The sequence below is a fragment of the Myripristis murdjan genome, chromosome 15, assembly GCF_902150065.1.
Source record: "Myripristis murdjan chromosome 15, fMyrMur1.1, whole genome shotgun sequence".
In the NCBI taxonomy this organism is placed as follows: domain Eukaryota; kingdom Metazoa; phylum Chordata; class Actinopteri; order Holocentriformes; family Holocentridae; genus Myripristis; species Myripristis murdjan.
Genome location: NC_043994.1, coordinates 21,824,310 through 21,848,049, shown reverse-complemented (window position 1 = coordinate 21,848,049; position 23,740 = coordinate 21,824,310). Strand labels below are relative to the sequence as shown.

At 39.9% G+C, this 23,740-nt stretch overlaps 1 protein-coding gene across 6 annotated transcripts in view; it reads right to left on the bottom strand.

Annotated features, from left to right (window-relative positions):
• The window catches only part of LOC115372569 (neurexin-1a), a 309,098-nt gene that overhangs the window by 15,729 nt on the left and 269,629 nt on the right, over nt 1-23,740 (bottom strand). For 3 of the 6 annotated variants that reach the window (XM_030070577.1, XM_030070579.1, XM_030070582.1), the window contains one exon: nt 919-997. In XM_030070577.1, the coding sequence (XP_029926437.1) occupies nt 919-997 (79 nt within the window). Of the gene's footprint in view, nt 1-909; nt 998-23,740 lie in introns of all 6 variants that reach the window. The other 3 variants (XM_030070578.1, XM_030070580.1, XM_030070581.1) reach the window with 1 other exon arrangement.

Sequence of the window (23,740 nt, the reverse complement as noted above, 5' to 3'; positions counted from 1 at the left end):
TAAACAGATTATATTATGGAAACAGTATTTGCTTGTGTTGTAAACACACATCTAGGATATACAATTACAATAACGGACAGAATGAATGGTTGGTGTGTTTGTATTCCACCTGAGACTTAGACGATGTGTGGAGCAATCATGAGCTCCGAGAGATGTCATGTGCAATCAGCTGTCATGAACAATGGAGGATGTGAAGCAACAGGACAAACTCCCACTGCTTGCAGTAAAATTTAATTAACAACAGTGGGGACCCTCGGCACACTCAAAACAGAGTGCAGAAAAATATGCCTTCACACTCCTCTCTGGGTTTACGCTTTTTGATATAATTTGTCGGAGTCATGTGGGGTCTGATAATTACAACTGTGTGTTGCCTTCTCATCCTGACAACTCCCTTGTTTGTTTATTAACAAATGTGATGAGCTGATTAAGACAAATAGGTGCACAGGTGAAACACGAATTATAAGGGCTAATTAGGGAAATACAGATACTTTGACATGTACAACACATTGAAACAGTTTAAGATAATGTAAAAGTTTTACTTGTGCAAACATTTCTCAGAGGCAGAGCTGTTTGGGCGATAGAAATAATCTCATTGAGTTAAACCTCTGTGGGTGGAGCCAAAGAGTGAGGTAATATTATGAGAAATGACATGCTCCTGCTCCTGACTGAAAAACAAAAATCTAATGATAATAATAATAATAATAATAATAATGACATTTATATGCTGTATTTATATTGTGATCTAAGTCATTCAGATTTGCCAATTACTGAAGTTAACTTGCGCTTACCCATTGAGGTTAAACTCAACCAATACATTCAATATGCAATGTCTTGGTGGGGGTGGACTGTGACACACATAGAGACACTGACACACCCAGAGAGAAGTAGAATAAAAAAGAGATGACTAACCTAACCCACCTGAGCTCGGCTCACAGGGATCGATGTCCTCATCATCGCTTGGACACTCAGCTGATGCCACCAGCAGGTCATCTGTTGTCTGACAAGAGAGAGACAAACAGTGGAGGGATGAGAACATGCAACACTTTAGCTGCATCGGTGTGGTGTGATATTGTCCCAGATCTGAACTACCAATAGTGGTGTATCTACAGGGTTAGGATAAGGAGACAGGGGCAGATGAGAAGTGAGTCCAGACAGCCTTGCTGTTTAGCCGCTGGATTTATCTGTCAACACAGTCGCACGCTGCCTGGCACGGTAGCAGCTGCTACACTGCTTTCCAGGCTTTCCAGGCACCACTATCAAATGAGATTTGATTATTGAGTAACAGTTGAGGCTAAAGTTCACAGCACAATTGTCAACTCACATGCTTAATCTGAGCTGCAGTGTGTGGCTTTGCATACCCCTCCGAGGGACTGTTAAGAGTCATCACAAAACACCTCTGACATTTAGAGGACAAACAGCTATGAAAGCTTTAAAACAGAGATTGGAGAACAAAGAGCAATGCAGCAGAGGTTAAAAATCAATATGATTGTCTCAATTCTCTCAGTTTGATTCAGTGCCTGTTTTTCAAAGTACGTATCTAAAATAAACCAAAAACCAGGGTAGATATAGACTTGCTTTATTATTCTGCCACCGCATCTACTCTAATACCAAATCCGTTCTAGAACATTTTCCATGCGCCTCCTCAACCTGCCAAACACAATACCTTGTACTCTCTTGGAAAATGGGAAAGGGCAAACAAAAGACCAGAAAAAAAGTACAGTGTAAAACATTATACTGCAATGTTCTTTTATAGTCTTGCTTCAGGCCATTTGATCAGCTCTGCGTTAAAGGTCATTTCATTTAAGTATGGCAGCCTCTTCAGGGCTGGGGTAGCTTTTCTGTTATAGAGCCCTGCTAAGCAGAATAACCTTCTGCCACACATTTAGCTTAGCACCTCTACTTATCCTTCTTGTGCTAACATTTTATTTGCACAAATATGTACTTCACAATATTTAATGTACATTAATTTTTCATACACTGCTCAGTGATTCAAATCACCATGGTGTATGCATGCTTTTGACAGCTACAAAACGAAAAAAAAAAAAAAAAAATGAGAGGATGAGAAGAACTGTTGAAAAAATTAAGATGGACTCAGTGTTTTATTCAATTTATGCCATCATTTCATTGATGCTGACCCTGAGTCCAAACACATTTGCAAGTTAGATTAGTATTGACTCATCCTGAAGAAATTAAAGGTGATGTCATTTTCTTTAAGATCCATTTGCCTGCATGTAATGTGATTTTATTGTCACTGTAACATCATTTTGACATTCTGAACATGAACCCACATCATCTTTACATAATAGACCTGGAGGTAATAGATCAAACCCATTAAGGGAGTTGTGGTCGAGGGCTGTTTTTGGTGCATCTGTGCTGGGTGAGGCCTGGGGAAGCCGTCCAAATGTAAATTTAATTTGCTGTGCATGAGGCTGATATACAGTGTCGGCCATCCAGATGGCAAAACCGCCGGATCCCGGAGTGCCACATCCATCACTTCAGCCATGTGATTTGTTTTTCCTGGCGGGAGATCCTGACACTCTGCACTGACTGGCAGAGGTACGGGAATAAAGGAATCAATACTTTTCTCTCTCTTCTCCCCCCTCCGTTCTCGCTCCCTCTCTGCCGCTCACATCCCTCTCCTCTTTTCTCTCCCTTCAGCCCTGTCCTTCTGATTTATTTGCAAGTGGAGAAGAGGAAGCAATGTGATGTGGGTGTATTAGATGTAGGTTAACTCCCCACAGAATAACCTGAGTGGAGGTGTAGACCCGTTAGTATTTATAAGTCTCTCTGTCTCCTCATGTAGGTCAGAAAGCTAGGAGACCATGGTAAACTCCATCACCATTTTGACATTCAATACTGAATATCAATAACCGTGAATCCCAAAATGTCTTTGATTTTCACACTCCAATTCTAGCTGTACATGACGTGGAAAAATAATACAAAAATAATTGCACATTATTTGAGGTGTATTGGGATCTATATGTTGTTGAGAATTAAGAATAAGTCTTCTCTCAGGAGGTTAGGCAGGCCATCCAGAAAAAAAAAAAAATGGGGATATAACAAATAATTGATTTACCAGGATATATAATATCACACCAATGCCAAAGACAGCTGAAATAATAATTTCATGCTGATTTCACCTTCCATGGACAAAGATTTTGTGTAGATCTATGTAACCATAGTTCAGCTGTGCCTGTAAGCCACATCTAAATCCAATCCTTTTTTGATCTGTCTTATCAAAGCATCCACCCTATGCTACACTTTGAAATGAATCTTCTAGTGGAGGTAAGCCTCTGAATCAGAAAAAAAAAAAAAAAAAAAAAAAAAAATGAATGCACATGTTACTGGACATAAGTCTGCCAGCTAGGATTAGTGTGTAGGTCAACATTTTGATGTGGTCATGACCTGGTTGAAATCCAATAACATTACCAATTCATGGTGTCCTTCTCCAACGCTTGGCTTCTTTTTCACCCGTGACAATTCAATGTGGGGTATATGAGGGGCTTTCCATGTAATATAACCACTGTGATGAAAATTGTGACAGGTAGCTTGACTGGGATTCCAGAGAAGGACACTGAAATATTTTCTAAAGGAGATGGCTTAAATAACATGGGAGCTGCATATGATGACTTTGATATTGGTGTGAGCTAATTTGAATAAGCATAAAAAATAGCTTTTCCCATCAAACATAACAAACATTATTATTCACAAGTTTCCCAGAAGAAAAAAAAAAAAAAAAAAAAAAAAAATTATGTCAGCTGGGATCATTAGCTCAACTCTGTTAGATTTACAGATAGAAAGAGCGTCATGCCTACAGGAAAGATATTAATAGATAAGCATATAAGCACGTTGCATATGAAGTTCATTTACTGGAAATGTCTCTAAAACGCTGAAAGCCGAGGCTTGGGGCTTGCAAAGCATCATTAATCTAGCACTATGTCCTACAGTGCTGAAGCCATGGTGAACCTACAGCACACCTCATTTGTCTGAGTCTGCTCAGAGCAGGAGAGAACATGATCCTACGAGATGTACTGAGTAAAGCTCAACAGTATGGCAAGGGTGTAAAAACCTGGGAAGACAATAGGGAGCATATGATGCAGAGGGAAAAAGGGCGATACTGTAGAGGGACAACTGCAGCTGCTTTTTAAGCTTCATACCATGTTTTTCAAATGTTGACGTTGACTTACATACTGTATGTCAAAAGCTACAGTAAGATGTACGTGCATGAGGATGAACTGGAACATCAATCTTAAACATAAATCTCACATAGCCTTACTTTAAATGCTGAATACAGGTATGTTAAGTGAGGTATCGGCTGACCTTGGCCCATGCACTGATTGAACTGTGAAAGGTGACGTGGACCTTGAAATTCCAACCTGACTCAGCCAAAGGGGCCTATAGTGCCTTCTTTAGCGCTGTCATGCTGGTTTTCGATCTCTGAGGATTGATAATGCTCCGCCTTAATTAGACTTCCAGGCCATCCCATGGTCTGTATGTGCTCTTTACAGCCTTGCTAAGTCAGCAGCCTCATTCTGCTGGACACCAGGTTATCTACAACCCTACAGTTATCTCTAACCCACTGCCGCTCTGCTCCCCATTGCCTAATGCCACTCTCATAATAACCATTGTGTGGATAAATGTGGAGCAGACCTCTTTACTGTAACACAGCACACTTGTACTCCTCTGTCCTGAACGCGTGTTTTCCCCTTTTAATCCTGGCCTGACAGAGGAGAAGGGAGGGTTGGGCTGCTCTTCGAAGAGGCTGGTGTGTGCCGCTGCCGGGATGCTCAAGAGCAAGAGACACCTTCTCTGTGATAACCTGTCGGCAAGTCTCTGAGGAGAGCCATGGGTTTTCACATTGTTTTCTCTCTGGTCTAATTTGATGAATGCTCTCTGGCACACAACATGTCTCTTTGGAGACGAGCTGAAAGTCAGGAGGACACTGAAGGCATCTGAAGGGTTTATCCGAAGCATGCCTCTGCTGTCCTGGTAATGTATTCCGCTGAGAATGCTGGCTGTTGTCTTTTGCCTTTCTGTTTTTCTGCTTTCTCTAGAAAGCCCAGCTTCTCTCCAGTCTAAGCCCTTGTTTTGTAAAACTCTATTGGTATATTCTCGGTGTATTACTGACCAGTTATAATAAAAATAAACAACCAGATATCTTTTAACTAGTCCAGAATCTGTTGCACATTGGAACATGGCATAAAACCCAATACCTTTTCACAGAACCGAAAACGGAGTATCAGTATAAAAACAGGACATTTAAAGTTATTCCTATGAAAAAGTTCAACAGAAACAGGCTTATCAACATTATCATGCCACATCACAACCTTCCTTGCTGCTTTACTGAATGTAAACTTGCAGATTTCATCTCACAAGCTGTCCTAATCTTTCATCATCTGCTCCTCACCCCTCATTCCAGCATCCATATGCTCATACTGCAAACAATCCATTACAGGTGTTAAGTGTCTCACAGAATAACTTTGTCTGGGGGTGTGGAGGCCCACCCACAGAAAGATGAGAAGTGCAGACCTTATCTACTTAATTCTCTATCTAGCAAATAACTACCAAAATACATAGTTTATTCCATCCATCAGTGTGCTCTTAAAATACTATTTTCATAAAGACAAGGTTTTGTAAATATACCAGATATGTATTATATATTACTTCAAAAGGTAAATAATTTAGCAATGAGCCCACTACTATACGTGGAATGTTTCAAGTTTTCAAGCATCCACTTCAACCCAGTAGTACTGCTGAAAACCTCACTATTTATATCTGTCTGCTGTATAATTGGCGGCAGTGACTGAAGCCAAAGCTGCAAATGCTCCTAAAAGCAGAAGAATCAGTATGCTATATTTGTTTTCTGTTCACGCCATGTGCCATTACTGCTGATCCTGCCATTGATTTATACTGATATTGGCCTGCTAGTGTCCCGCTCTGACCAGAGGTGCAGTGTGCACAGACTAATTGGGAGGAGTTTGTTGTCCTAAGCTTCGTTGTAGCAGCAACACATCATTAGTCTGCCAGTGAGAAAGAGGGAGGCAGTGGAATGGCAGACGGGAATGGCCCATGGTAAGACACCTTGCACTGAGGATAGATTGATTTGGTCAGACTCTACATTCCTATGGCTGTTCATATGTTAAAAACTGCAGATCAGAGGACGAGAACAATAAAGCTGTGGTCATTTACAGTACGTCTATGATTCAGTCACTTCCTGCTCTCCATTAACCATGGCAACTATCATACTGCAGCACCAGCTCTTATCAGAACGCCTGATGACATCCAAGTGTCTAACTTAGCACCATGGAACTAGGTCGATGTTGATGAATAATTTAGTCCCAGATGCTCAATAGATTCCAACTGAATAATGAAGGCGTGTGGGCCTCTAAGACTGTGAGTTCAGCTCAGTGTATTGCCTGGCCCTCGCCCACACTCTTCCCACTGCTGGTCTGCCAAGCTGTCAACATCATGGACTCAAAAGACACAGAGACTTCAGCAAGGGGGAAAGACAATGAAGTGGCATTATCACTATCAGAGCTCGGCTGCGGAACACACACGGCTGGATTGAATCAACAGGCAGTGTGTTCAAAACATCTTGCTTCTCTAAGATATTTAACAATTAAATAACTGCTCCGACATGGGACTTCACTGGCATGACAGGTTGCCGCTGCAGACCAGTGAAAGTATTGTGTGCATGATAGAAATGAATATAATGCTGTATTCTCATCGAGGAGGAGTTACAACAGATTTGAAAATGGATGAACTAAGCTTCAAAACATGCAATGGTTTAAAAAAAAAAAAAAAAAAAAAAAAAAAGCAGGAAATGCTTTATTTAATTTTTCCAAGGAAAATAATTGTTTAGGAAAGGACTGCTTTTGCACCATTATGTTTTCATATACAGCACTATATTTTCTGGTACAATAAAAAAAAAAAAAAAAAAATCATATAAAATAAAATCATATAGTGTACACTACTGATGAATAATCATCTGACAAACTGATGACAATTGGCTTTTGATTTTCTGGATTGAACCTTCATTCAAGTGGAGCAAAATATGAGGTCGCACAACAATTTCAACACTAAAAAATGCTAGTTATTACACATATGAGGAGGCTAATGGCTGCATAGGTTGTGTGGCTTTTCAGACTTCCAAAGAAATTCATGCAATATATGATGAGGTATCTCAGAAGGCAAGCCTTTCTGAGTAGCTAGTATAGCATCTTTCTGTTGTGACTGCATGTGTATGCCATAACATAAAACAGCCCATGGTGGACAGCTGTTTTCAGTTGCTACATTATGAGACCTCGTCCCTTTTGGGAGAAAGGGTGTGCTTTATTTAAAATGAAGCAGCTGTTGCTGCCACTGGACCCCAGGCTGAGTATCAGTGTGTCATTAAAAAAAGAATGGTCTGAGGCTCTCCATCTCCTCCCCTGGTACCCACATGTTCCTGTCTTGCCATACATCTTCCTTGAGGCTTAAGTCACTGCACCCCAGACGCTCTAACAAGGTGCTGGAAGGCAACTTCACACACCTGGTAAAACTGAAATATACAGTACAGAAACGCACCAGCTTGCATGCACACAGAAACATGCCTCCTCACACTCCGTCGATAATATTTACGGAATACCCATGTTGTTTGTTTACTAGCTATGATAATACCGTTTATGAAGAAATGTGCTGGTGCTATCAGCAGAGGAATGTGAAATGATGTATGTGTTTGCTTGCAAGGTGTGTGAATATTTTAGCCCCACATAAATGTCTGCAAAAAAGCTGTTTGTCGTCATTACTGAGATGTGTAAAACTTCTTGGTACCGGTAACAGCATGTTTTATTTCTGCCATGAGTAATTTATTAGCAAAAGAAATGAATACAGTGAAAACACAAATTTAGGTCCATAACATCTACTTTAACACCTGATTAAGGTCTTCAATGTGTGCGTCACATAAGATGTTGAAAAAAAAAAAAAAAAAAAAAATCATGCAGCATTTATTCATGCAGCATTTATTCAGCTCGCTCAATTCTCAAAAAGTCAATATTCAGTAGTCTCCCTTGTTCCTTTCCCCTGTTTCTTATTGTTCTACTTTCTTAGTTTCTTGAGGGGTTGAAACTGCGCTCACCTGTGTTTGTCATCATGTTTTGCAATAGCCTTCCTTTGAAAAAAACAATCCAAATCCATGATGACTTGAGAAGCATGGGAATGAGACTTCATTGGCAGTCAATGAGAGGTCAGTTGCTCACTCAGTTTACAGGGCTAGAAAGACTGCTGTACTGTTGCAAAGTGTATTCTCCACAGATACAGTAGGAAGCTAAAAAGAAGAGCTGTATGTGAGAAAGAAAAACAAGGGGCTGTGTAGGTGCACGTAAATGTGGGTGAGGGGTAATTACAGAGCTGCTTCAAAAATACACATGCCTGTGCCCTCGTTAAAAATGCCCCCTCTCGGGGACCCAAGAACACTGCTGTGTGAAGACTTCTTTAGATGTAGCTGGTTCAAGGAAGCGCTGCACTGCTTTGTAGATGTGCCTCAAGTCCCCCTTAGGATCCGCTCAACTTGCGTCTTCCCTATTTTCTAGGAACAGTCATCCACACGGCCTTAATGTAAACTCATCACTAGGCACAGCATTCGATTTGGCCCAGGCATCGAGTCAACCAATAAAATCGTCTGAGTGGGAGGAGACACCCTGTCCACACAGTTAATATCCAAGTCAATTTCTGCGTCAAACTATTACCATGTCAAACTGACTCAGAGGCAACCATGTGTGCCAAACTAGCCTTTAGTGTTCTCAGCCTGTGATGGTGCTGGCCAACACGACATGGCTCTTCCTCTCACACCACTTTGACAGAGAATCATGGTGTACTGTATCACATATAACGAACAGTACATTTTAAAGTTTCTACTAAAAAGTAGTGCTTTGTTACTGGGGACAAATAAATAATGTGTAGGCATTATACGAGATGAGTGCCTATAGTAACCTCACAGTGTTAGCTACCATACAGTATACAGGTCTCAGTGGATTACACAGGGGAAAGCTGGATGAAGGCTGTTAGCTACATGCTCACTGCTCCACTATATGATACATTCCTAATAATATATAAAATTCATAAAACGCAAGCACCCTCCATCTAACTCCTGTGCTGCCCTTTCTTGTTCTCTCATTTCATCTCTCTAGTCAATGCATAAATAGCATTCCACAGAAGTATATTACATGGTCTGCTTTGTTCCTCCCCCTTATCCTTGCCTTCACACTTCTCAGATAAATGAAATCTGTCTGCAATGAAGCATTTTCCCCCTCTGGATGCCATGATATTTTTGTTATCTGAAATCGAATCTGGAGCTCTGTGGCTCGCCTTGGTAGTAATCTGGCCTGAGAGCAGAGAACTGCTTTCAGGAATATCATACGCCAAGGAATAACAATTACTTAGAGAATGGCCTCTGTAATCATGAGGTTCACTTCCTAACGACTGGGATTGAAACACTGGACATGCTGGGGAAACGGTTTGGCTGAATCCAGAAGGAATGTGTGTCTTCATATGATTTTCCCCTTTTAAATCTAAAAATAGGTGATGAATCTAAACATGTGTGTTTGTGTGTGTGTGTGTGTGTGTGTGTGTGTGTGTGTGTATGTGAGTGTGTTGAAGGAAAGAGAGAGATTAAGCTCGGCCACAAATCACTGTCTTTCCTGACTTCACCTGTGCCTTGACATGCAGTCCCAGTCCCTCATCAGGTGACAGGTCCAAATTTGTCATCCTAATATAGATGCCATCACGGCTGAGATGAATGTACTCTGGCCTTATTCCCATGTGTAACGTTTGCAAAAACATGACATGAAGGAAGAGGAAGAGCAGCTTTGTCCTACAACAGCAGACCAGGTCACCTGTAGCTCCCACAGAGCACTGCCATAATCAGATTCCTGTCCTCCAGGCCTCGATGTGTCATTCACAAGGGGCTAAGAAAGACCCCTGCAATGTAGTCAGCTCTACTTTCATCCAGCGGCAAGGAAACAAAAGCCACAGTGCACAGGTTAATACTATATGTACTGTATTTTTATATTTTATGAGCTGTGACTTAGTTTAGACTTAAAAACAAGAGGCTTGAATTTAAATCCAAAAGTCGATCACTTGCTACTGAAGGGAAGCTAAAAAGATAAAGTTTCATCGTCTTACAATTTTATAGCATTTTCACTTATTCCAGTCCCAAGGTTATGGCTCATGGTCCTCACTTGTCTGTCAGTCTAACAAGTCCCATTTGCTGCAACGCTAATTCCTTTGTTCAGTTTATTTCCTGATGTTTTTATTTTATTTATTTACTTTTTTAAAATTTAACCTTTATTTAAAGAAAACATCATGGATGTTTTGTTTTTTTTCTCCTTTTAATCTGAAATGTATATTGATTTTGCTAAATACTGTGCCGCCCTAAATCCTTCCCTTTGCAGTGCTAGATTTGATGTTGGATCTACGTGGATCCTTGAACAAAGCCAGACATCTTCACATGTGTACAGTACGTTTTCACTGTATCCCCAGAGTGATTTTCTCAGAGGTTGCAGAGACTCCATGATACAGCAAATTAAAGAAATACAAATATATCTACACTTACATATGTCAAGGTGTTGCAGTTTTAAAGCTCATAATACTCTTAACAGCATTTTTTTAAACATTGCACTGTCCTTTGCAATGAATAAGTGTATTGCAGTATTTTCTGCAATTGATGAAATAGATGGAGGATGTTTCCTTATCTTTATAAACCTCAATTATACCTTAAGTTTTTTGAGGGCCAAAATTCTACATTTGGGTCAGAACACTTAAAACATAGGGAAATGTAAAACTCACCCTCTTTTGTAGTGTTATTGAGGGGAATCTTTTACATATAAAATGTTAATAAAAATAAAAATATGGTTATGTATCTTTAAAAAAAAGGAAATTGTGATTCATCAACATACATCACTGCGTTACTGGCACAAAACTCGTGATCATAAAGGTGATGTATAACCCAAGTGATCACATAACACTGCATGTGGGAGTGATTGACTTCACAACAAATTGTGTCTGAGATTCAACAGTTGGCTCCCAACTATTTTCTTCCCGTATAAATAACAGGAAATGTCCTGAGAGACAACAATATGGTCTATGAAACATGTAAAGCTGTCAGTGTCAGTATCTCCTCCACACAAAAACATTTAATAAAACAACAGAGGCAACATTCACACTGCGTAGGTGTCATTCTTGTCATCCAAACAGACTTAGTGGGTCTCTACTGAATGACAATCTGTAGTCTTCTGTAGTGCTGCCAGAAATGTGATGCTAGTTACTCTGCATCTCTAAGCCAGCAAAAGCAAAGGCTCTTCCTGTGTCAAGACTATTTTGGCAACAATTATAACCTGGCTGACTCAAACTATATACGCAAACCTAGAACACAAGCAAACATAAAATGATCCACAAAAGGTCAGTGAGCTGTCAGCACATGACGCATCCTGGGGCCTCTGATGGATAAGGTGTATAACATGCACTAGTGAAATTCTCAATTCTGAGTCTCTGCGTCCAACCTGGAACTTTTGCTGTAGGCGAGTCTCTGTGCTTTAACTATCGCAAATGTTACAAAAAAGAGAGAGAGAAAGACAGAGAGAGAATAGAAAGATAAAAAAAACATCCACAATGTATGTATTCACCTCTAGCAAGGTGGACTCACTGGGTAAGTCACATAGATGCTGTGTGTCTACAGTGTTGAAGGGCAGTTTCTGTAATGGCCCCTGATGAGGCTGAGATGATGGATATGGTCTGTCGCTGGAAGTGAATGCCTCGGGCCTGGGGCCACTGCAGGTCTGCAGCGTTACCTCCATTGCCATCTGTCAGCACTGGGTGGGCACGGCCCATGACCAGGCCTAGGGCGGCACACTCCTGGGCCACCTAAAACAACATGCCTCACTTCAGGAGCAAGGGGTGAAGGCTTGCAAGACACAGCGCTACAGACAGAACTGTCCATCCACAAATCCTCCCACTTCCACCTGTGAATGCTGTTGTGACTTGTCTGGTTTTTGGAGAACTTGAGCCAGGGTGTATGTGGACACTATGGCTTTTCAAGAGAGAATGGAAGACAATAAATATAATAAAACCTGGGAAAAAAATCAATAGTGCATCTGTCATTGAGCCATAAAGCCTTTTAGATGGCCATCACACTGATTTTATCAAGCTGATCTAAGGGATCATTTTGTAGCATGACGGTCAGCTCCATAAATCTGCATTGCAGAGGGAAATCGTATCCTGAGGATGTTTACTTTCTGTGAATAATTGAACATATTGTAATGACATACAGCCGGCCACTGGCAGTCAGACTGAACACTGCAGCAAGTTTGTCAGTAAAACTGTTTATAACTTCCATAAGGGGCATTGCATATTAAAATCATTTAGCAAAATATCCTGGATGAGGTGTGACTTGTCCATAATCTCTCATCGTTTTCATCTGTAACACTGCATGTTTTCTTAGTAACCTCTCAGTTTGCTGTGCATGTGTCATTTTAATTAGTGAGCATCCAGAGGGGTAGAGATGATTAAAAAGTATCTGATTTTTGTCTTACAATGAGATGTGCCTTTAGATGAGTTAAGAATTGTTCCACTTGGTTAGCAATGTGACAAAAAAAAATTCCCATTTATGCAAAAATGAAAAGAAGATGAATTAAAAAAAAACACAATCAACCCAGCAAATCAGTAATTTACCATTTGAATCTGCCCAGTGCAAGAATATTAATGTTATGGAACTGGTTCTGACAATGTTTTGTGCAAACCTACCAGAATAAACTACCCACTCAAAGCCATCCATGTTTCACTGTGAATTGTACATGTCTCTATTGTTTATTTTCAAAAGAGCTTTCAGATGGCTGTCTAGCACTAATCTGCCGAACCTCTCGAACAAAGAAACATGCACCAAATGTGTACATGCAAAAATGTGGAGAAGGGAAACAAAAGAAAGGCCAAGATTTACCTCATGAAAGAGGACAATTTCTACTGAGGACAATTTCTACTGTTTTTATGTTGCACTTTAGCACAACAAATATGTATTTATAGAATATCTGACAACCAAAAATGCAGGTGGAGCATTAGCATCTTGCAAGTTGGATTCATGCTATATGTGCACAATATCAAGGACGCTCTTTTCATAAAGTACAATAAAGCCATGATTTCCCTTATTAAATCTGCACCAGTCACAGAGGTGGAGAAGCGTATAAAGAAACGGATGAATTAAAGAAGAACTTTAATATTTTGAGAGAATTGAGATGTGGATTGTGCCGGTCCCTAATAGTTTATACATTCTGGGTCACTAAACTACAGCAGTTTTCTCTATTTGATGAACAGTCAGTGTCATTTCAGCGGAACTCAGTGGAAAAGCTGAAGTAATATGATTACCTAGTGACAATTACCTAATAAAAATGAACCAAAATGTATTTTATTTTTCATGGTCATAAATTTGTTTTGAACCCCCCACCCCCCACCCCACCCCACCCCACCCTCAAAGTCAGGATTTTGGCCTTAATATGGCATTATTTTTATCAGATGTTGGGAAGGTTTTGATCTTCTGTGCTGATATATTTAAGTAACTTTTACTGCAAATGAATGTAAAAGAATGCAGGACTTTTACTGGAGTTTTTTTCCCCATTATAGGATGGTTACTTTTATTTAAGAAAAGGATTTTAGTAGTTTTTCCACCATTGAGTAACACTTCCTACAGAAAAATTCTACCTAAATAATAAGCTTCCTTGAGTTTGAGACAGCGCCTCAGTGTTGCCTCAAACCCTGAGTTCACAAAACGTTTTCATTACAATTCCCTTTTATCACCACATGGGTCTACTCCTTCAGCATTCCCAAGTGTGGCAGTTCCCATGCCTATGTGTGAAGGCAGAGTCTGTGTAGGCAGACTCTGCATTCAGTTTAACAGCTGTTATGCCAGGGTGTTTTGGTGACTCAGTAGGCTAAGGCACTATGTGACATCCTGGGTTTGAAACTGCACATACAAACATAAAGTTGTTAAATAAACTCGACCTACACTTATACGCTGGAAAAAAAAGAGCAGTGGCTTCACCTTTTACTATCAGTTGTTAAGGACAGAGTTCTGCCAAATATGCCATGCTTTTTTGTTGACTGCATGCATTTTTCCATTGTGTTACTTGACAAGAAAAGCACCTTTTTTTCAAAGTTTTCAAGACTGATAGTAAGGGTGGAGATACACAGGAAAGGCACGGGAGAGAGAGGGGATGATATGCAGCATTCGAACCCAAAACCAAGTGATAAGGTGAGCCACCACGGCGCCCCGAAAAGTGCCTTTTTGACTGATTAAGTGTTTGTCTGTCAGTCCGACCCCCCAGTGTATAATGGTAAACAGGCTGTTGCAACTCAGTAAAATTGGAACAGAAAGGCAAGACAATTGATGATAATTTGTTTTTTAGGCAGTCGGAGATAAACATAAAATCACTGCTTAAGTAAAATAGCAAGCAAGTTCTAAGCAGTTGAAAGGGTTGTTACCATTTATGTAGGTGAAAAGTGAAGTGAGAAGTCACCAGGAGATAAAATGTGTGTGTGAGTATGTGTGTGTGCGCATTTTGATCAATTAGCATGTTTGTGAACATAAACAACTCGGAAAGCCACTTTGTCACCAAGAGGAAAATTCTTAAGCAGCTCCACTGACCATTTTCTATGAACTGAAGACTACTTTGCATAGTTTTTTTTTTTTTTTTTTTTTTTTTCATTTAAATGAGCTAAATGAGCTCCTGGAGACAATTGTAATCTTCTCATTCTATCTTAAGGAATTCAAATCTATCCAGAGGATCAGAGGAACATTATGTAGAGTACAGTCTGTTTTGGGCTCCATTTTCTTCTTATGATTAAAGGACAAAACTGCCCTTTGTTTGTCTTGATTGTGGCTTTTGACTTAATCAACCACCTTTGAAAAGCAGGCATTACACATCTCAAATAAAATTAGGTCTGAATGAAGGACATGTTGGGACACACCTATCATCTAGGGGCAACTGCGCTGTACATGTGTGCCCGAGGAGTGCGTAATACCCTAGATAAGTCTCAGGTCTGAATACTGATGCATGCAGGATTAGTATTAAATCTATGCTGCGCAGACTTATTGCAGCCTTAGCTTGTAAAACAATAATCCCTACCAGTATCAAGACAATCATAACAATGCCTAAAGGTAGCACTGGATACAATAAAAAGACATAATGCATCCATGAATATAAAGGGACAGAAGTGGTAGACGGAGCAGTAATGTGGTATTGAGATGCAGACAATGATTCACCTCAAGATTACTGTGACACTAAGTTTATCATAGTGCGTTTATAATTGTCAGTGAGGGAGGCTTGAATGTGTAGCCACACACTGCACTGAAAATGTAGCAGTGCAGCATGTCAAATCTCCGTTTATCCCTGTGAATTATAGGCAGGCCAAGGTTCTCCCCTCATCTTAGGGATCAAGACAAAGAGAGTCACTACAAGCCAATTCAACTGGAACTGAACCATCTGCTGTGAGTAGAAATTAAATGGCCCATACAATGTCTTTTGGATGTTTCTCACTTCCCCTAAGGTAAGGCCATTACACCCGCCTCACCTGGGGTTAACTCAGAAATAGTGGGACTAATTGGCTATTTGGCTGCACGAACGTCAGTGACGTGTTGGGGATTTATTCTCTCCGGGCACAAACTATCATCTGCATTTCTTCAGTTTTCAGCAGTGACAAGCTAAGAAATAGAAATAGCTCAGTTTCATTAAAGGGCATGACAGAAAAAGCCAACTACTGGGATATGTATGAAAAATTAGATGGGGTCAAATATTATCATCATCATTATTATTATTATTGCATTTTAAAATATTTAAGAAAGCACATTTACTGTCAAGGGTGAGAAATAAACTCTGAAACTGAGTAAAAGGAATCATTTAGTATTTTTTTTTTGTCACAAAGCAACAGAATGTCACATCTGATTGTTACACAGCATGGAACAAAGCAAAATATGGTCACAATATAGCTATATTGTACTATATGATAATGCTGTATGTATGTGCAGTATATAGTTTTAATTATCAACAAATAATAATAATAATAACAACAACAACAACAATAATAATAATAATAATAATAATAATAATAATAACAGGACCAGTAATTAGCATTTAAATGTACTCTGGTACAAACAATGCAGTTAATGCTTCTTTTGTGTTTAAATACAAGCATTATGAGTGCGCCCTCCCATAAACTGCACTATGCACTAATTACAATCAAGCTGCATTTCTGGAATTTACCATATAATGGACATATAATGTGTATCTAGAGCATCTTCAGTGGAGGCATGCAATATTTTTCTCACTGAGGTATTCTGTCCTTGTGTAATTCAATGGCCCCTACCTGTCATATCCTGATGTTGTAGCCAATGCCAGCTTAGGAGGAGCTCTCTCTAACCAGAACTGGGGGTGGATGGATGCCCCAGACTATGACCACTTGTGAGATTTATATATGTGTGCTGGACAGAGTTGATAATACAGAGCAGTGGAGGTGAGGATCCATCACTGTCAAGAGCTCTCAGTGGCTGTTCTAGATAGCGAGCTCTCCTCTTTTCTGATGGGAGGGTAAGCGGCCACATACTGTGCTATCTCTTATCCCTCAGTGGTTTTGATTAAGCATCATTGGGTATTAAATTTCATCATTTCCTTCACATTTTCCTTCTTCGTGTCCACTAGCACTTCAAAAACTGCAACAAACAGCTCACTATTTTTGCCTCATTTTGTCTTATCAAATATTGCCGTGTGTATGCTTTCCCTAAATACACATGCAAGTCACATCACCAGCTTAAACTTGCAGCAGGCAGCTACAACCTCATGTGGTCTACTGACTACAGGAAATGTCACCTAAATGAAAAAGTTATTTGTCCTCTATTAGGGTCAGACATCTCATAGATTTAAAGAAATAACACAATCTGGTTTAGGACCATTCCTGCACTTCCTTGTTATGGCAATTTCAAAAAAGACACTATGGTGACACCTTGAAGTGGAGAGACAGATGAACAAGAGCTTGGCTTAATGTTTCAAGAGCCCAACCAGTGGCATCCTGAGCTTTCAGTAGACATACAATCTGGCCGTTTGAATTGATTGAAAGAGGAGCAAATCTTTTGTAAATCACTCACAGGCAAATGACTTTAGCAAAGTTATCACAAACTTGTCTGTAGTTAGCCAAACAACAACAACAACAACAACAACAACAAAAAAACGTATAAAAACTATTAAAGCACTTGTGAATAATGGGAGTGAACTGGCTGATGTCCTCTATCTGCAGTAATGCATCTGATACAGGAGGTTTTCAGCCCAAATCATATCAGTGGGCAACAGAAACGAGGAGCAATCTTTGGTTTGTGCAGCTAGCCCAACGGTTGTGAAGGCAGACACAAGTGCATTAAGGTTTAATTGGATGAGACCTGGCACTGCTACAGGGAGCTGACACTTCATTAAGGCGTGATAGTTAGGCCCATACAGTAGGCTGTCTCCCCCACTGAGTGCAGGAAACACACAGCTAAAACAGCCACTACAGAGAAAATGTGACAAATCAGGGCTCCAGATGGCGACTGAAATGGTCGTCAATGTGCCCAACTTTTTTATTTTGTGGATTTTTAATTTTTTTTTTCCTGCCAGTTGCCAGTGGCAACTATCCCCCACATGCGAAAAAAAAAAACAAAAACCCTGAACTCTCTCATTTCCTGAGTCTGCCTTGACTGAAGCATGCTGGGATGCACAGAAGCAGCAAATGAAATGCAAAAGAACAGAACAGGTTGATGTAACGGTTCATTGGGTAGTATGATTTAAACAGTGTTAACTTTATTAACAGCACTACATTAAGTATTTTCATTTTTATTTTAAAACTCAGCTGTTTTTGGAACTCTTCCCTCTGCCACAATAGGTAACATTAGCCAATGTCAAGTAACATAGACAACTGACAGGAAAACAAAATTGCCAAACAAAAACTATCGGGGTTTTCTCTCTCTCTGCCGGTCCAAACCCTGCCTCCTCTACATCAGACACCGACGATAAATGAATGTTCTCAGGTACAGTCGTCCCAGCCGGACTCAGTCAGTAACCACTCATTGCCAGATGCTAGCGAAGCATTATAACAGCTAATTGAGTCTCCCGTGCTTGCGGCCCCCTGCGGCTCCCCTGCCTAATCATCTTGGCCTCAGGAGTTTCCCTTGTTACATTATGACGAGGGGAAAATACACTGCACCTTTTGTACTCAAGCAGGCATTAAACATTTGCAGTATTCATACTTCTATGTTATTTACAGGGTTGGAAGGGTTACTTTTAATATGTATACCATTACATATTACTTAATACATGCTCCAGAATGTCATTTGTAATATATTAAGTTATTTTACCCAAAGTCAATAGCTTAAAGAAGTTTCTGGCTGACACAATTTGCCCCTCACTGTTATGTTTCAACCATTTTCTTGCTTGAAATAAAATGTTCACAGTATTTCCAGGTGGTAAAAACATTTCGTGCCATCTCTTACCTGTATGTCTGTTTAACAGCGCTGGGAGCATCCATGAATACAGATGTGACGGGACAACTCCAGCAGATATGGATGTTGCAACTGATTAAGCATATATATAACAAATAAGCGATAAAATTCTTAGTTGTCTCCACAGTAACCCCTGTATTTCTAAAAAAGTAATCTGATTACCCTATCTGAAACTGTAACTGTAATGAATTACTCATTTTTTTGTATTTTAAATGTGTAATCATGTTACAAACTGGTACTCCCCAAGCTTGGTTTTATTCTACTGTTATTGTTTTGTATAAGGGATTGCAGAAGACAATGCAGACAATAAGAAATAAGGAAGTGCTGAATGTGCACATCAGGCAGCAGAAGACTAAGAGTGGTGGGGTAGAAGAGAAGGTATGATGTAAGAGTACGTACCTCCATGATAGGAACCATCGATTGACAGAAGACTGGCTTCAAGAAGTCCTCCAATGGCTAGAACTGAAGGACAGAAGGACTGAAGGACAGCACAGTGGCATAACCAAGTGGCTGGGATGGTGTACAGGAACATCTGTACTGAATACTGACTGGAGGTCCCCAAGTCCAAATGGGAGACACAGCCAAAGGTGATTGAGAATGGCAGAGCTAAGATCCTGTGGGACTTCTGGGAGCTCCAGACTGACAGGCAGGTGCTGGCAAACCAATCAGACATGGTGGTGTTCAACAAGGAACAGAAGACAGTGAGGAGTGATCGATCTAGCAATCCTGAGTGACAGCAACATCAGGAACAGCATGAGAAGCTAAAGAAGTACCCGGGGCTGAAGCAAGAACTAGATCTGATGTGGAAGGTGAAATCCACAGCGGCCCCAGTGGTAATCGGAGCTCTCGGGGCTGTGATCCCCAAACTTGTAGAGTGGCTCCAGCCGATTCCAGGAACAACATCTGAGATCTCTGGCCAGCAGAGTGCAGCCCTTGGACTCCCAGGCCAAACTCCCAGGCCTCGGGTAGAGGACCCAAACTTGACGAAGACATACACCATGTAGAAAAAAAGGCTCCTAAAAATGTATTTTAAGTAGAATCGCTTAGTAAGGAAACTACAAGATATCATGGGAACAAGGGCAATGTCAATGCTGGAGTCTCACTGATATTAAATAGCTGTGTGTTTGAATGAGTTGTATGTCCTGAAATTAAATCAATCCAATCACCACTTGAGGCAAAGAAAATTATAATCACTTCTTAACAATTCTGAGTCATCAACTTTTTTTCCCATGGTGTAATTCTTACTTGATTAGAACAGTGTGTTCTAAGATGATAATGCCCCTATCAGTAAGGCATGAGTGGTCACCCAGTGGTTTGAAAAGAGTGACTGTTAGAATGACTAAATGGATGAGAACCAAAGGCCAAGGCCTGTACTCAGTAACAATATAGGAAATTGCATTTAGGATAAGGGACTCTTAGATCACACCTGAGAATGCAGACACTCTCAATGAAAAACAACATTCATAATCATTACATTATCTGTGAGCAGCACTGACTTTGCCTTGTCGATGATTAGTAGGCCAAAACCTTGCAAGACGTTGTACCCCAACCCTACAGACACAATGTCACTAAATGACTGCCTGGTGCTAGCATGACTGAAGCCTTTAGGATAATAGTATTAATGCTGTATTAATAGTTTTTTTTTTTTTTTTTTTTTTTTTTTTTTTTAATAGGAATTACATTATTATATCAAGACTAATCAGCTATTAAAAACTAGGGTTATTGCTTACTCATAAGCATACTGATTACTATGATTATTTTATCAAGTTCATTTTCATTCAGTTCTATGGCAATCAATGAAGATCTATTAAATGGGTGATAACGAACGCATTAGGCACTTCCAAAAGGTCATCCCTAAGAAGTGTTAATGATTTCTTTGAGTTGATTATCTTAGCTAAAAGCCAAGTGCCTTGGTCATCACCACACATTGTTAGGCAGGCCTCTAAATGGCCTCATGGCAGACTAAATCCATTTTCCTCATTATTTTTGGATTCAGCTGGATGCTTTAGCAACCTGACCAACATTTTCTCTGAGCAGCATTTTTACAGAGATTCAGAAGGTAGAGCTGCCACTACCGCTGCTAGGGTTTGCCGTTCATTTTCCACTGGCCCCACCCTTACTAAAACTGTGTGTGGTTATAGTAAGGCTGTATAGACAGAAAAGCTTTCACTAAACAGTATTTGCCATCAGAGGGGAGAGGCAAAAGCTGGACAGTGATTAAAATGTGGACTATTCAAGGGAAGAGGCAGTGGGTGCAGCATCTTCCTTTGCAGAGGCCAGATACATTGGCTTTCTAAGTGCGATGACCTGAAACAGTGGTGTCTGAGTGAAGCAGCTCTCTATGGGAAGGTAGTCACATAGAACCAAACTGAACACACTGACATCCCCCATTGCACACATCTTTTCCATGCCTCATCTCTCCACCTACATCGCTGAACTCTATAGTCCATTGACCTCCCTCTGTAGCCTTGACTATTCGCCCCTTTCCCGTGCTTTAAATGCCACTTAAAAGCTGTGTTGGCAACATAACCTGACATTTTGTCTCTTTGAACATCTGCTGTCTGTGAATTTATTTCACTCACACTCACACATGCACACACAAACAACGATGTATCACTACGTATCGTTACATACAGCCTTGTCGACACACTGTTCATTCTTGGAGAACACTACATCCACAATCAAACACAGAAAACGTTGTGGGGATGAGCTGTGCACATGGGTGTTGCAAGGTAAATGATCCTTAACTCATCTGAGCAGAAACTAATTTGCAATGGCAACATTTATTTAACATTTAGCATCAAATATTGCGGTGAGTATTCAAGATCTAGCAGAGGCTGGAAGGTGAACTTCGCTTTATGATTTGATCAACAAATCTGCTGTTGAGCGCTTCAGTCAGGGTGCGCACAGCATCTTTTATATAATGCATATGTCTGTGATGCGGTGTTGTGTGTTGGTTATGTATCACTTTAGATACAAAAATAGACCTGACCAAGAACTGCATCCATCTTATTAGGCTTGTTCCTCTCTGCCAATTTCTTTCTGTAGTTTCTGTAACAATTCATAACACCACATGGATCAGCGATATAATTACAACCTATTGTCTGATATTTCACCTGGATTACATGCTCTTGCTACAGTTCAGGAGCCATGCTGAGTCTTTAAGAAAACCATTCCATCGGATCAATATTTATTATTGTACTATTTGTCAGCATCTCCATCCTCTTGCACAAGCCGTTATGATGGTCTCAGGTCAGTGAGAGAGGGATGGTCCACTGAATTGAGGTCTTTGCAAATGCATAGTTTAGCTCTAGATGCAAATATCCATGGGGCTCTGTCATTTGCTATGGTAAGATATGGGTTTAAGTGTGTTTTTAGTCCAAATCTGAATGAGGACCTTGACATTTTTTAGAGATTTGAATTATGGGATATCTTTTGGAAATGGAAAGATATAAGTAAAGGAAATTGGATTGGGTTGGTTTCACAGATCCATCGTTAATAAAGCCAAGAGTGGGCGGTAATGTGTAATACAATATTTAAGTGGCCTTAAAGAACGTGGTTTAGTTACTTCTGGACAGTGAGAAGCTGTGATTTATATAATCAAGGCAGAATTAGCACTGAGTGGAACATTTCCAAAGAGAGAAAACATTAGACAACATGTCACAAAGGAATTAAAACCAAAAACAAATCATACATAATATATAGACAACACCCACACACATTCACACACATACCACTTGCTATATCTATATCCAGATAGATAGATAGATAGATAGATAGATAGATATAGATATAGATATACGTGTGTGTGTGTGTGTGTGTGTGTGTGTGTGTGTGTGTGTCTGTGTGTGTGTGTGTCTGTGTGTATGTGTGTGTTATTTATGAAGTTAAACCTACCCTCTCTCTGAGTACTGGAGAAGCTCTAATCTTCCTTTAGCCAATCCGATTAATTCAAAATAAGTTAAATCTAGGATGTTTTTCAACTGTATCTGTAAAAGCTGACTAAGCCCAGATTAAAGGGTCATTTTAGTCTAGGACCATGCTTAATTTATGCAACTATGCTTGCCTATGTATCCTATAGAGTGTAATTTGATACTGTGTTTCATATAAGTTTCCTAAATATTAGGCCTGTATGTAAACACCCAGACCATCTGAGGGAGGAAAAGGCCTCAATCATGCACTATTCTGAGTTGTATGTTTAAGGCTAATTCACAAAACACTGACATCTGCCTCCCTTGTGATTAAGTGTTACTTGACAGTTTCATTCAAGCAAGTGTTTCTTCACCCAAGGATATATAAGGTCCATTGTCATCTGTTCTTTCAAAAGAGAACTGAGTCTTCGGCCTCACACACAGATCTATTTGGTCAAAGGCATGCAATCATAGGTTTCTGTGTCTGTCTGTGACAATGTAAGTGCATGTGCCTTAGTTTTCACTGACTCCTCTATTTACTTTGGTCAAAACATCTAGGTAGGAAATGTCCTCTGGGTAACAACACTTTGTATGAGCAGCGTGTGAAGGCACTTAAGGTATAATCTGAATCCTTTCTGTCATGATATAAAAGGAACCTTGATCGTCCCTGAAAAAAAATATATCCCTTTCTTGCTCACATTCAGTGAACAGGTGTTCTTAAGTCTTACTGAAGGTCTGTCAGTTCGCATGTTCACTGCAAGCTAATTCACAAACCCTTGAAAGCAGTAGTGCTACAATTTAAAACTTGAATTAACTAAATTGAATTAAATTAAATTATACTAATTACATTTAAATTTCCACTGGGTTTAAAACTGATTATTGCAAGTGGTCAAAATGGTCTTTTATTAATGATCTCTAATAAGACAGGACTATGATGCTGATGCATGTTTACATTTTGAGAATTTATATTATTGTTATATACAGCTGGGTCAGTGTCATGTACAGTGGAACATAGCACTAACATGGGGATTGATTCTTACTGGGACAAATCACATCAATAAAATAGCATACTACTGCCACTTTTACTACTACTAAATAGCACTAAGATGAAGTCATTATAGTCATTGTGCCAGTTTTGAGAGGAATTTTGATGCAAATTTTATGTTAACAATGTTTAGATACATTTTCTAACAATAGAGCAACTGCATGCTGCTGTTAGCACTGCACTGATAATGCAAGGACAGAGCAAGATGATGGAGGACCTATATGATGTCTGTCATTCATA